Source organism: Euleptes europaea, chromosome 6 (genome assembly GCF_029931775.1).
Source record: "Euleptes europaea isolate rEulEur1 chromosome 6, rEulEur1.hap1, whole genome shotgun sequence".
Taxonomy (NCBI): Eukaryota; Metazoa; Chordata; class Lepidosauria; order Squamata; family Sphaerodactylidae; genus Euleptes; species Euleptes europaea.
The window spans coordinates 12,041,287-12,056,386 of record NC_079317.1 but is presented as its reverse complement, the minus strand read 5'-3'; the positions used below and the strand labels follow the sequence as shown (position 1 = coordinate 12,056,386).

The following is a 15,100-nucleotide window of genomic DNA, read 5'->3' as shown; positions in this document are numbered from 1 at the left end:
ACCCAGGGCTGGATTAACCATTAAGGGCTGAATCATAGAAGCACCATTTTCTGTCTTGTGCCTAATTTTTCTTTGAATCTGTTTCCTTACTTGAGAGGGGGGGAAAGCTCCATCTTCTCTGAATTTTGTACTGTGAGCTGTCAAAAGCCTGTGTGTGCGTGTGTTCTTTCCTCCCAGTGAACAGTTACGGGGAGGACGAGGACCTCACGACGTCCTCCGACAGCGACGACGAGGTGATCAAGCAGTTCGAGATCTCCGTCTCGCGTTCCCAGAGTTTTCGGTCGGGAGTTTCCGAAAAAGGGACCCAAGCAGGAGCGGACCGCAGGCCCAAATTCAACCGCTTGCTGTCGAACCACGAAGAATACAGTACGGAGGGATCAGAATGCGAAGGTACGATCGGGCACCCCCCCCCCCCGACGTAAGCGAAGCGGTTGGCATCGGAGAATCGGCAACCGAACCCAGACTCGACTCGGAAGGCTTGCCAACTTAAAAGGCTTTAAGAGGGGAGTGGACATGTTCATGGAGGAGAGGGCTATCCATGGCTACTAGTCAAAATGGATACTAGCCATGATGCATACCTATTCTCTCCAGGATCAGAGGAGCATGCCTGTTATATTAGGTGCTGTGGAACACAGGCAGGACAATGCTGCTGCAGCCGTCTTGTTGGTGGGCTTCCTAGAGGCACCTGGTTGGCCCCTGTGTGAACAGACTGCTGGACTTGATGGAACTTGGTCTGATCCAGCATGGCCTTCCTTATGTTCTTATGTTGATTCCCTTATTTGTAGATACATGCAAATGTACCTTGAAGAATTCAAGTTCTAATGAGTACACCTTCCACCTAATCCAGAGCCCTGGTGGATGCATGCATCTTTCGGAGCATGCATATGCATACATTCTGCATTAAGGATCGCCAATAAGACAGGCACACCCACCTGTGAAGGAACTCGCTGCAAACAATTTTGCCTGAGGGGAGAATCCCACAGTCGTCCGCACATATCCAGCTGAAACTCTCATAAGCTGTTAATAACCACGAAAACTTTACTTGCCTAGAAACCCTCCTGTATCACCTGCAAAAGATTCTGGGAATTGTTCATCAGCAGAGATTAAGTTTTTATAGGTAGAGTACTGGCAGGTAAGGTTGCCTACTGCCTGGCAAAAAAAATGTCCTGTTCCTTTAAGAGAGGCTTCATGGGATCTTATTCATCCCCATGCTATGGAAAGCTTCATTGTCCCATTGATGCTTGGTAGGCTTCCGTTATAGGGACAGAACATTTTTCTCCAGACCCACTCCTCCACATGAGCAGCGGACTCAATTGGTTTTCCCGCTCCTACACATGAAGCCAGCTGGGTGACCTTGGGCTAGTCACAGCTCACTCCGAACTTTCTCAGTCCCACCTACCTCACAAGGTGTCCGTTGTGGGGAGGGGAAGGGAAGGACATTGTAAGCCGGTTTGATTCTCCTTAAAGGTAGAGAAAGCACATAAAAACCAACTCCTCCTCCTCCTCCTCCTCCTCCTCCTCTTCCTCTTCTTCTTCTTCTACTTCTACTTCTACTTCTACTTCTACCTCCAGACTTTGTCATGTTCTCTTGAACGCACCCCTGTTTTCCTCTGTGTCTCTGTGCAGCAGGGGAAGAGCTTTCCTGCTATTTCCTCATTCATTGCTTGCTGTTTCCTCATTTTCCTCATTTCCTCCCCTGACCAGCTTCAACGGAACCCTGTGATCCCCCAGAACACAGTTTGAAAGTCACAGAACTCCACATTATTCAGCCCCAGTGAAAAACCCTCAAACTGTGTTTCTTAATAGTCTTGTTACATTTGTTGAAGTTTAAATGATATCCTGGCTGAAGCCCAAATCCGTAAAACACCAAGGGTGTGCGTGGGATGTGTGTAATTTAATTTCTCTGCAGAGAAGCACTTCTATTCTGAAAGCCTGTGGCATTTCATTTATTTATTTATTTTAAACTCTCTTTTTTTAAAAAGCCCTGACTTTCATCCCACGGCTCTGATGGATGTCCTTGCATTCCAAATGTATGTCAAACACAAGCATGTTAATTTTAGAGCTACAATCTGTTATGTACACAAGTCCCACTGATTTTTTCAGTGTAGCTGAGAATCTGTGGAATTGAATGATAACGCTCTGCAGTCCTAGGCACACTGACTTGGGAAGCCCATGGGCAGCCCTGCAGTATGTCGAAATGAAGCTGTGGCCTTGGGTGGTGGATTTTGGGAGGCAGACAACACTTGTAAGAACTTAAGTGGAGCCTGCTGGATCAGAACAGTGGTCCATCTAGTCCAGCATCCCATCTCACACAGTGGCCGACCACTTCCTCTGGAGGTCCAACAGGGCATAGAGGCCGAGGCCTTCATTAGAACATCAGAAGAGCCCTGCTGGATCAGACCAGTGGTACATCTGGTCCAACATCCTGTTTCACACAGTAGCAAGGCAGTTCCTCTGGAGGTCCAATGAAAGGGCATAGAGGCCAAGGCCTTCATAAGAAGAGCCCTGCTAGATCAGACCAGTAGTCCATCTAGTCCAACACCCATTCTCACATACTGGCTGACCAGTTCCTCTGGAGGGCAAACAACAGGGTCAAGAGAGCTGAGGCCTTCCCCTAAAGTTGCCTCTTGGCACTGGGATTCACAGGTTTGGTGAATGCTCTGTAGATGCTCTGTTGATGCTCTGTAGTTTCTGCCTTAAGTGGTAGACAAGGTCAGCATATCAAAACCAACTCTTCTTCTCCTTCTCCTCCTCCTCCTCCTCCTCCTCTTCCATCTCTCCCTTTAGTCATATTGTTTCTAGAGTCAAAAGTCCAAGCATTTCCATCTTTTCCCCATGTGAAAGAAGTTTCAACCACCAGTCATCTTAGTTGCCATACTTTGTATTTTTCCAGCTCTGTAATATGTTCCTTGAGATTCACACACATGAAACCACCTTATGTTCAACAGGACCCTTGGTCCATCAAGGTCAATATTGTCTACTCAGACTGGCTGTGGCTTTCCAGAGTCTCAGGGAGAGGTCTTTCGCATCACCTGCTGCCTGGTCCTTTTAGCAGGCGATGCTGGGGTCTGAACTTGGGATGTGTTGCATGCCAAGCAGATGCTCTTCGACTGAGCCACTGCCCCTCCCCAACATACTGCACACTGAAAATCTCGGTCTCTAAGGTGCTACAGGACTCAAATCTAACTGTTCTGCTGCAGACCAACATGGCTACCCTCTGAAAGTATACTGCAAACAAAGGGATTTCAAAGAAGGATTAGAAAGAGAGACTGCTGAATTACAACTAATAATGAAGCTCAAGACTATGCATTCTCTGGGACTTAATAGAGATCTGGGATTCCTGTCTCATTACCAATGCTGATTTCTCCACGCCTTCTACCCCTCTGCATATCACACCTAATCTAGTCATGCCTGCTGATGTCATTTACTTGCTTTTGACATTTACATTGCCATTGTGTGTCTGAATTCACTAGTCTCAAGGACAGATGGACTCCCATTCTAGCTGTATCTGAAGAAGTGAACTGTGGCTTCCGAAAGCTCACACCCTGCCAAAACTGTTAGTCTTTAAAGTGCTACTGGACTCTTTCTCTTTTATACTGCACACAGTATTCCAAATGAGGCTGAGCCATAGTTTTATATTTTATTATATTTATTTTCAATTCCTTTCCCTTAAATTCCTAGCATGAAGTTTGCCTTTTTCACTGCTGCCATACACTTGGTCCATGTGTTCATTGATTTCCATTATAACTCCAAGATCTCTTTCAGTCTAAGGCTTCGCCAGTTCAGATCCCATCAACATATATTGAACATACATGAACACATGAAGCTGCCTTATACTAAACCAGACCCTTGGTCCATCAAAGTCAGTATTGTCTATTCAGATCGGCAGTGACTCTCCAGGGTCTCAGGCAGAGGTCTTCCCCATCACCTACTTGCCTAGTCCCTTTAACTGGCGATGCCGTGGATTGAACCTGGGACCTTCTGCTACCACTGAGCCACGGCCCCTCCCCTTGCAGCTCTCCAGGGTCTCAGGCAGGGGTCTTTCACATCACCTACTTGCCTAGTCCCTTGAACTGGAGAGCCTGGGGATTGAACCTGGGACTTTCTGCATGCCAACAGATGCTCTACCACTGAGCCACAGCCCCTCTCCATGGCTCTCCAGGGTCTCAGGCAGAGGTCTTTCACATCACCAACTTGCCTAGTCCCTTTAACTGGAGATGCTGGGGACTGAACCTGGGACTTTCTGCATGCCAAGCAGATGCTCTACCACTGAGCCACTGCCCCTCTCCAGGGTCTCAGGCAGAGGTCTTTCACATCACCTACTTGCCTAGTCCCTTTAACTGGAGAGCCTGGGGACTGAACCTGGGACTTTCTGCATGCTGTGCAGATGCTCTACCACTGAGCCATGGCCTCTCCCCTGTAATTTTTTTTTGTTGCACTGTGCATCTCCTTTCACTTACCTATGCGGAACTTCATTTGCTTCTTCCCCCCCCCCCAACCAATTTTGAGAGATCCTCTTGGAGTGTTTCACAATTCACCTTTGTTTTCAACATCCAGAATAATTTGGTAACCTCTGCAAACTTGGCTACTATGCTTCTCCCTCCTGATTCAAAATGACTTATGAACAAGTTAAACAGTGCTGGTTCTGAGACTGATCATTGTGGGACCCCACATCTCACTTCCTCACTCATTCCAGAGTGAGAGACAGCACGGCGTAGTGGTCAAGACCAGTGGTTTGGAGCGGTGGAGTCTGATCTGGAGAACCGGGTTTGATTCCCCACTCCTCCACTTGAGCAGCAGGTGCTAATCTGGTGAGCTGGGTTGGTTTCCTCACTCCTGCACATGAAGCCAGCTGGGTGACCTTGGGCTAGTCACAGTTCTTTTCGAGCTCTCTCTGCCCCATCTATCTCAAAGGGTTTCTTTTGTGGGGAGGGGAAGGGAACGCGATTGTAAGCCGGTTTGAGTCTCCCCTAAGTGGTAGAGAAAGTCAGCATATAAAATCCAATTCTTCTTCTTTCTTAAAGTGTGGTTAGAGTGGATCATTTTACATATAGTGAATTCAGTGTTCAGGATAGGAATTCAGAAGTCTCCCCTGCCTAGTTCATACATCCAAGCTCCAGGCTGTAGTGGGTTAAAAAGACCCAAGCCCATTCACGAGGAATGATAAAGGCGTTGATACGGATCCCTCCAAAAATGATTTTTCTCTCCTTGAAATGTGTTAGATCTGGATGGGTTCAGCCAACTGAGTTTCCAAGACAACCTCTCTTATCACGAAGATGATCGCCTCTCCTTCGATTCGAGAACTGCCTCGGAGAGTCGGGGTTCCGGTCAGCCCAAAGACCCCGAGATGGAGACCGGCGCGACGCCCAGCCTCAGCCGGCAAGAAACCGAAGGGAGTTTGGAAATGGAGACGGCCTTTAGCAATCAAGCCTTCGAAGGGAACGACGTGACCGACAGCTCGTCGGCCTGGAGCCCGGAGGTAGGATAAAGAGCCCCTCTTGCATAAGGGTGTTTTGATTCTCTCTGAAATCTCCTGAAAGACAGCTGCTGTTGTGTTTACCACGTTACGTTGCGGTCACTTTGCAAGCATGTTGTTTTCCGACGGCTTCAGAGTGTAAAAGCTTTGAGCGTTGCTTTAGTCTGTTTCACGATGCATACCTCACCAGTGATCATGTTCAAAGTGTTGTATAGAGAGCCAGCATGGTGTAGTGGTTAAGAGCAGTGGACTCTGGAGAACCGGGTTTGATTCCCCACTCCTCCACACGAGCGGCAGACTCTAATCGGGTGAACCAGGTTGGTTTCCTCACTCCTGCACATAAAGCCAGGTGGGTGACCTTGGGCTAATCACAGCTCTGTCAGCCCCACCTATCTCACAGGGTGTCTGTTGTGGGGAGGGGAAGGGAAGATGATTGTAAGCCGGTTTGAGTCTCCCTTAAGTGGTAGAGAAAGTCGCATATAAAAACCAACTCTTCTTCTTCTGTTAACTGAAATGGGCGAAAACGCATGGTCGCTTTAGCCTCCTTTATTCCCTGTTTCAGCCAGGATTCAGCCTGGATCAAACGCACATTCGGTGAAACGCATACGTTCGATCCTGGCTGAATCCTGGCTGAAACAGGGCATAAAGGAGGCTAAACCGACCATGCGTTTTCGCCCCATGTTCACATGTTTGGGGGGACTTCCCTCAGATGTTTGTCCTTTGACCCCTGTACTCTTGCCGTCACCTCTTGGACCTCTCTGCTTACCCCTTGATGTCCCAGGCTTAGTTATCCTGAAGTCAGAGTGGGGCTTTGGCAGGGTGTCATGGCTTCTGTGGCTACCACTGGCCTGGCTGCTCTGATGTCACAAAGGCTTTAAATGGTTTCTGCATTTCTGTGAAAGGACAAAGAATGGAGATTGACTGAACAACTCTTCCCAGAGAAGAGGTTGGAACCCTACAGTTCAGAAACAGAGTTAAGCTTATTGCCCGCTGCCATCTCACTGAGGGAGCTGGCAAGATCAAACCTTGACCCCATGCCCCAAGAAATCTGCTTTCCCCCATCCTGTCCTTTTCAGTCTTGTAACATTAAGCCTGTTAAAGAGTCCTGTTGTGCTCAAAAGCTTGCATCAGTCTTTTGTGCTTAATTGGGTTGGTCCAACAAAGGTATTACATGGATTTTGTTCTTGTATTGGGAATTGTGCATGGACCAAGATGGGGCTTAACGCACGGCCAATTTGTCTCGCTTTTGTGCCTTAATAGTAGCGAATCTCCATGGTCCACACGCACGACCGTCCAAGGGCTGCGCATCGGACCCACCTTAGTCGCGAATTAAGGCACAAAAACCCGGGTTAATCAATCCCTGGTTTATAGCGATCTTTTCGGTTCTAATCCGCTACTTTTTTTTAATTCCGCTACATTACCGGAATGCCGACGTGCGTGTAATTACTTGGCTAGCTCGCTACTAATGCTCCTTACCGGTCTCCTCCGTCCCGCCCCCTTCCCTGCGCGAGCAATTGCCGCTTCCCGTCCCCCGTCCCGCCCCCTTTCCTGTGTGAGCAATTGCTGCTTCCGGTCTCCCGTCCCGCCTTTTTTTAATTGACAGGTTGAGAAGATGGTATACCGGAACGCTGGCGTTCAAAGAAAAAAAAAAGGGGGAGAATCGCCCTTTGATTGGATAACTCCTCAGCCAATCCTTGGGCGATGTCACTCCCCTGCTATCCCGCATTGCGAACTATCCCACATTATATGGTTGGTTCAAACGCACGGGGAGCCTCCAGCAGCTACTTGTTTCAGACTTAATGTGGGATAGGCTGGCGTCATGCGTTTGATTATCCAGACTTAAATATTGTGGGATTAAAATATTGTGGGATAACAGAGGAGCGAACCAGGAACATTCTGCCCATGCGTTAATGCCCAATGACTTAGAGAGTGGTGTAGTGGTTAAGAGTGGTGGACTCTGATCTGGAGAACCGGGTTTGATCCCCCACTCCTCCACATGAGCGGCTGACTCTAATCTGGTGCACTGGGTTTGTTGAAGCCAGCTGGGTGACCTTGGGCCAATCACAGCTCTCTTAGAGCTCTCTCAGCCCCACCTACCTCACAGGGTGTCTGTTGTGGGGAAGGGAAGGGAAGGGAAGGCGATTGTAAGGTAGAGATTATCAGGGTATAAAAACAATCTCTTCTGCTTCAACGCACATGAACACATGAAACTGCCTTCTATTGAATCAGACCCTTGGTCCATCAAAGTCAGTATTGTCTGCTCAGAAAAGCGGCTTTCCAGGGTCTCAGGCGGAGGCCTTTCACATCACTTACTACCTGATTCCTTCAACTGGAGATGCCGGGGATTGAACCTGGGACCTTCTGCATGCCAAGCAGATGCTCTACCACTGAGCCACACCCTTTCCCCTAAACCACCTAAAACCACCTAAATGTTCGGAAATTTTTTTAAAAAGCGCAACACTTTGGCATCGGAGTCATAAATACTCTTTCAGGGCAATTCTCATAATTGCCTGTTTTGTCAGATTGATGTTGGTTTTTTCCCCTTCCCTTTCTTTCCTTTCCTCCATATACTTGTTTTTCATTTCAGCTAGCTCATGATAAAAAAAAAACCAGCCTTAGAATCAGAAAGCTGCTGTATTGAAGGTCACGTTCAATAGAATCTGACCTTTTTAACATCTCCCCGCTGCCCCACAACCCAAAACAAAGAACTTTGGTTCGAGGACAGAATTATTAATGCCCCGTGTCCTTCTTAGAGATATTCTGCAAACATTTCTGGGAGAAGAAATGAGAAAACGGGATGGGATAGTATCCTGTAACTTCAAACCAAGAGCCCCGTACAGCGGGCTCAGGTCCATTGGCTAACTTGCGCCACTGGGACTGCTGGTCAGAGGAGGGAAGTGCAGGCATCTCAGATCCAAACACTGTGACACCAAAGGGGGGCTGCCCTGACCTGGATGGCGCAGGCTAGCCTGATTCCATCAGATCTCAGAAGCGAAGCAGGGTTGGCTCTGGTTAATACTTGGATGGGAGACCACCAAGGAATACCAAGGGTCATTATGCAGAGGAAGTCAATGGCAAACCACCTCTGTCAGTCCCTTGCCTTGAAAACCTGACTGGGTCGCCATAAGTCGGCTGTGACTCGGTGGCACTTTATGCACACAAAAGGGCGACTGGGTCAGTGAAACCATAGCCACATTTTTGGGCTCTTTCACACATTTCGAATAATGCACTTTGGATCCACTTTCAATGCACTTTGCAGCTGGGCTTTACTGTGTGAAACAATGCGTGAATGTGTGAAACAATGTGTGAAACAATCGTTAAAGTGGATTGAAAGTGGATTATTCGGCATAGTGTGAAAGTGTCCTTTGAGTTGTCGTTCGCAAATGCATGGCATAACAAGTGGAAAAGAATTAAAACAGGACAGGGGAGGGGCTGTGGCTCAGTAGTAGAGCATCTTCTTGGCATGCAGAAGGTCCCAGGTTCAATCCCCGGCATCTCCAGTTAAAGGGACTAGGCAAGTAGGTGATGTGAAAGATCCCTGCCTGAGACCCTGGAGAGCCGCTGCCTGTCTGAGTAGACAATACCGACTTTGATGGACCAAGGGTCTGGTTCGGTGGAAGGCAGCTTCATGTGTTCATGTGAACTCCAGATGTGAAAGGGCGCCACAGAGTAGAGTGACTGTCCTAAGCTGCTGTGCATGATGGTGGTGTTCAAATAGAAACCAGAAGCGAAGACTCCGGGCCACTCAATTTCTGTTGAAGAGCAAGGTTCGAGTCCAGTAGCACCTTAAAGATCAGCACAATTTCCCAGGGTGCAAGCTTGCAAGGCCCTGACCTGGATGGCCCAGGCTAGCCTGATCTCTTCAGATCTCAGAAGCTAAGCAGGATCAGCCCTGGTTAGTATTTGGATGGGAGACCACCGAGGAATACCAGGGTTGCTGTGCAGAGGAAGGCACTGGCAAACCACCTCTGTCTCTTGCCATGAAAACCCCAAATGGGGTCGCCATAAGTCGGCTGCAACTTGAAGGCACTTTACACACACAAAAGCTTGCAAGAGTCAAGGCTGCCTTAGTCAGATACAAGCAGGAATGGAGATCCCAAAGTTCAACCGTCTGACTTCAATATAAGGACACAGGGATCTCCATTCCTGCTTGTATCTGACGAAGGGAGCTTTGACTCTTGAAAGCTTATACCCTGGAAATCTCGTGGGCCTTTAAGGTGGGCCTTGAAGGTGCTACTGGACTCGAATCTTGCTCTTCTACTGCTCTTCTTCTGCAGACCATCACGCCTACCCACCTGAAGCCAGCTGGGTGACCTTGGGCTAGTCACAGTTCTTTCAGCCCCACCTTCCTCACAGGTTGTCAGTTGAGGGAGGGGAGAGTGTAAGCTGGTTCGATTCTTCCTTAAGTGGTACAGAAAGTCGGCATATAAAAACCAACTCTTCTTCTTAAAAGATGTATGGTGGGCCAACTGGAGCCTAATGCACCTTTTTGTTTTGATGCATTCTTGGAACGACAAAAAAGTTGTGTATGTGTGTGTTGGACACTGGTAGTTGTCCAGCACCCGGCAGACCACGGCATAGGGCAGGAGTACCGCAGGCGAGCCAGGTGGCTTGCGAGCTGCGCAGGCCTGGTTTCTTTTCCTCGCTGCGTGCCCCGTTCTCGTACATCACATGCTCGTGTTTAAATAGAAAGGAACGATCGCTATAGAAACCCTTTCTAGCCTGAGATTAAAAATCACCTTTGGACAGAAAACAGAACCCGCCCAGGAATTAGTAAACTGAGCATTTGGAGTTTCCCCCCTCCTTCGAGCGCTGACTCCCCCCCCCCCAGCTCCTCAGCGTTGTATAATCAAAATAAATGGTTGGCCAGAAGGCAGAAGGGCTTAACCGGACTGAGTCCCTCCAAGATACGCAAGGAAATCTTTACCATCTCCGACGTAAAATGAAAGGGTGGGCGGGTGTTATGCATAACTTGTCCTGAAGTCGTAACGCAGAATAGCACCTCCGCAGCAGACGGAAAAAAATCAAGCTGACCTCTCAGGTTGGGATTGAATGGTAGAAAGGAAGGCTGTTGAGGGGAGACATGGTAGAGGTCTATAAAATTATGCTTGGTGTGGAGAGAGTAGACAGGAAGAAGTATTGAGCCTCAGGCTCAGGCTACACGTTATGGGGCCACAGTGTGGTTTTGTCTTTTCCAGCGTGGTGTAGTGGTTAAGAGCGGTGGATTGGAGCGGTGGACTCTAATCTGGAGAACCGGGTTGGTTTCCCCGCTCCTACACATAAGGCCAGCTGGGTAACCTTGGGCTAGTCACAGCTCTCTCAGCCCCACCTACCTCACAGGGTGTCTGTTGTGAGGAGGGGAAGGTGATTGTAAGCCGGTTTGATTCTCCTTTAAGTGGTAGAGAAAGTCGGCATATACAAACCAACTCTTCTTCTTCCTCCTCTTCTTCCTCTTCTTCTTCTTCTTCTTTTTCTCTTGAGAGCTCTCTCAGCCTCACCTACTCCATACATAGGGTGTCTGTTGTGGGGAGGGGAAGGTGATTGTAAGCTGGTTTGATTCTTCCTTAAGTGGCAGAGAAAGTTGGCATATAAAAACCAACTCCTCCTCCTCCTTCTTCCTGTCTGGGTAAGCTTAATGTAGGATTTCCCCCATAATGTCTTAGGTTTTTCCAATCTTCACTTGCTTGTCCCAGCTGTCTTTTCCTGGTTCTCCGCTGTGCACTCTTTCTCTACCCCTTCCTTCTATAATGGTGGTGTGGAGCACTCTTTCTCTTTAGCTTCTCAGCCTCCCGCTTTCTGCCCCTAGAAAAACTATATCCCCTCTCCCCAATTCCAGCCTCCAAATCCCATTTTTTCTTCCTGCCTCATTCAGCTTTGCTGTGCAATACAATGATTTATTATTGGTTGATTTATTTCATTTATTCCCCCCTTCCCCGCTCGATGGGGACTGAAAGCAGTTTATGTTGTTCTTCTCTCCTCTATTTCATCCTCACAGCAACCCTGAGAGGTAGGTTAGACTGAGAGTGTGTAACTGGCCCAAGGTCACCCAGCCAGCTTCCGTGGCACGAGTGGGGATTCGAACCTGGTTGCCGCAGAATCTCGTCCAACACTCTAACTCAGAGGTGTCAAACATAAGGCCCCAGGGCCAGATCCAGCCCACTTGAGTGCTCTTATCCGGCCAGCCGAGGCAGCCCCCCCCCCCTCTATCTGGGCTGGCGAGGCATGGCACGGCCCGACCAAGTGACATTTATGTCATATCCAGCTCTCATAAGGTAAGGACAAAGTGGCAACAACCAACTGTGTAATAGGCACAAGGCAAGAAATTACCAGACCGAGTATGATAAATTGTGTTGTTGTGCTTTCACGACGTGACAACTGTTTGCGTAACATTTTGTAAGACGAGAAACTTGACGAAGATATATGAAACAAGAAGACAGCACCTTCCATTGACTTTCTCATTCAACTTCAAGAGCTTTCATTTTCCTTATAACGTTGTATCTTTTGACTTCAGTTTGTTATGCCATAACCATTTGGAGGTTTGTGTAGGTTTCACAATTGTGGGAGACCTGTGACTTATGTAACTTTTCTTGTGGGTTTGAAATATGTATCTTTAATGCATTCATGTCGTTAAAGACACAACAGCACAACTTATCATACTTGGTCTGGTAATTTCTTGCTTTGTGCCTATTGCACAGTTGGCTGTTGTCACTTTGTTCTTATATCCAGCCCTCGTAACAACTGAGTTTGACACCCCTGCTCTAACTGCTACACCAGTGGTTCCCAAACCTTTTGGGACACTGCTCCCTTGGTTACACAAACTCAATCCCAGCGCCCCCTACCCTGTCCTATAAAAAGCATTATGCAAAATAGGGATTTACATGACGCACTGAAGAAGATAACAATAAAATTTCAAAACAGTAAAAATTAATTGCACATCTATTCAAAATCAAATTAAAACTGATGAACTTGATCCAGTGGTACCAGCTCTTCGATGTCTGGGGGAAAATTCTGATAGTTTCCTCCAAATTTGCCTGCTTGGTGCCATAATTGTAAATTAGCGAACAACACAGTTGAAGGGGCCCACCTCTAGCGCCCCCCCCCCGCTGCCCTCTTGCCTCTTAGTGCCCCCCTAGGTAATCCCACTGCCCACCAGGGGATGGTACTGCCCACTTTGGGAACCACTGTGCTACACCAACCCAGCGCCAGTGAAATTTTAGAATCTCAGAACTTATTATTTCCAACACCCTGCTTCACCCGCATTTTATACTTGTCTTCCAGGAACCTGATGGAGCACGTGCCCTCCCAGTTCATCCCAGCGCCCACGAGCCCATTTCCAAATGCGGCGACTTAGATGTCCTCTTTGACTACCGGCCCTCGAGCCAAAAGTTGGTTGTGACGGTCCTGGAAGCGAAAGATATCCCAGACAAGGACCGGAGCGGAGCGAGTACCTGGCAGGTGCACACCGTCCTGATGCCCAGCAAGAAACAGAGGGGGAAGACGGGCGTCCAGAGGGGCCCCAGCCCGGTCTTCAAGGACAAAATGACCTTCACCAAACTGGCCCCTGAGGAACTGAGCCGCTACGCACTCCGATTCCGCCTCTACGCGGTACGCAAAATGATCAAGGAGCGGATGATGGGCGAGCGGCTCTTCCATCTCGGGAGCCTCAACCAGGAGGGGGAGATGAAGGTGACGCTGGTGCTGGAGCCCAGAAGCAACCTGCGCGTAAGTCCTTTGAGCTGAAGCAGCCACGTAGCTGCCCGAGATTATTTATCTATTACTTTAAATTTATAGCCTGCCCTCGTTCCCGATGAGTTGGCTTCAGGGCGGGTAACAGCAATTCAATATGAACACCATAATAAAATCTACCAATAATTTTTTAAAAAAACAATATAACAATTAATACATATATAAATATCTCAAGATGGTGCTCATTCTAGTCATAATAGCGCTGAAGGCCTGGCAGAGCCATTAAAACCCCCACAAAAATATAGAACAGAAGGGGGGGAATAGGGAGGCCTGCATGGATAAGGTTGCTATCCTCCAGGTACTAGCTGGAGATCTCCTGCTATTACAACTGATCTCCAGCAGATAGAGATCAGTTCCCCTGGAGAAAAGGGCTGCTTTGGCAATTGGACTCTATGGCATTGAAGTCCCTCCCCTCCCCAAACCCCGCCCTCCTCAGGCTCCGCCCCGGAAACCTTCTGCTAGTGGTGAAGAGGGACCTGGCAACCCTACTGGTGATGCTCCCCGTCCCCTGCTTTTGCTCAGTAGAGCTGCAGGAGGAAAGTGAGAAGGGAAAGCAGCACAGGGAAGTCCAAAGTGACATCTCGGCGCTCTAGAAATTTCAGGATCCCTGTGGTAAAACAGTGGAGATTTTTGAAATTCCTGAAGAGTCATAATGTCACTGGGGGGGAGGGAAGACCCAGGCTCAAATGTCCACACTAGCTTAAACCTCATGGGATCGCCTTGGGCTGGTCACACTCTTTCAGCCTAACCTACCTTGCAGGGTTGTTGTGAGGGGGAAGTAAAAAAAAAATCTGATGTACCACCCTGAGCTCTAAAAGGTTAAAGGCAGGTTAAGAGTGATCTGGAAAGATGGATAGAAAAATGCTCTGGCTGACGAACTCTCTCTCTTTGTGTGTGTGTGTCTCTCTCCCCCTTTCCCCTTGCAGCGTGGAGGCTCTCAGATCAGCCTCTCCGCCATCTCTCAAAGCGACAGTGCCTCCTCGACCCAGTCCATGTCTCACGGAGGGGTTCCCGAGCTGCTGGTGGGTCTCTCCTACAACGCCACGACGGGGCGGCTGTCCGTCGAGATGATCAAGGGCAGCCACTTCCGCAACCTTGCGATTAACAGACCGCCCGGTGCGTAGAGCCCTTCTGTGCCTGTTAGACGGTTAAGACGAATTTGAAGATTCAAAGATTCGGGTTTCCCCCTGTGTTTTTTGGGTTTATTAACCCAAAACTTTTCGATAAATCCAGGTTTTCTGGATTTTTCAAAACTTTCCGTGTTTAATAAACCCAACCCCGAAAAATACTGGAAAAAGGAAAGGATGTTCAGTGTCCTGACCTATTTATCTCTAACTCTCTTGTAGTCCCCCTCTGGGGTTAAGAGACAGCGCAAAGTTCTTCTCTTCCAACAGGGAAAAGACATCGCTCAATGTTAGAGTGCCTGCAATTTGTTGCAAAGGTGCCAGGGTCTATCCCGGGCAGGGCAGAACCAAATGATGGGGACGAGCATCTTTCATCGCTGTGTCTTTCGTTCAAGGCAGCTGGTGTGTGTGTGTGTGGGGGAAATCAACAAAGAACACCCTATTGTTTAGAGCTCTGCTTCCCGAAAAAGGAGGGGGAATCTCCTCCCGCGAACCTCACGGCTCTTCCACGAAAATTAATCACACATGATAATTACAGCTTTGCACAGGCCCTGATTATAGCAGCAGAAAATTAGCCCCATTAAACAAATACAATAGCAATAATTGGCGTGAGAGAGGAGAAGAGGAAGAGCATGAGCCCAGAATTGGTGATAAGACAATCTCTTAGAGATGGGGAGAAAGACAGTAGGATTGTCAGGTGCCCCCGGCAACTGGCACAGGTGAGAGGGACTTACTAGTGGTGGGCGCCCTGGCT

General features: G+C 48.4%; 1 protein-coding gene across 1 annotated transcript in view; it reads left to right on the top strand.

The window, feature by feature from the left end:
* Window positions 1–15,100, top strand: part of SYT16 (synaptotagmin 16) — a 36,513-nt gene that overhangs the window by 13,637 nt on the left and 7,776 nt on the right. Inside the window, exons 2-4 of the mRNA XM_056851420.1 lie at window positions 5,223–5,479; window positions 12,755–13,198; window positions 14,149–14,338. Coding sequence (XP_056707398.1) covers window positions 5,223–5,479; window positions 12,755–13,198; window positions 14,149–14,338 — 891 coding nt within the window. The remainder of the gene's footprint in view (window positions 1–5,222; window positions 5,480–12,754; window positions 13,199–14,148; window positions 14,339–15,100) is intronic.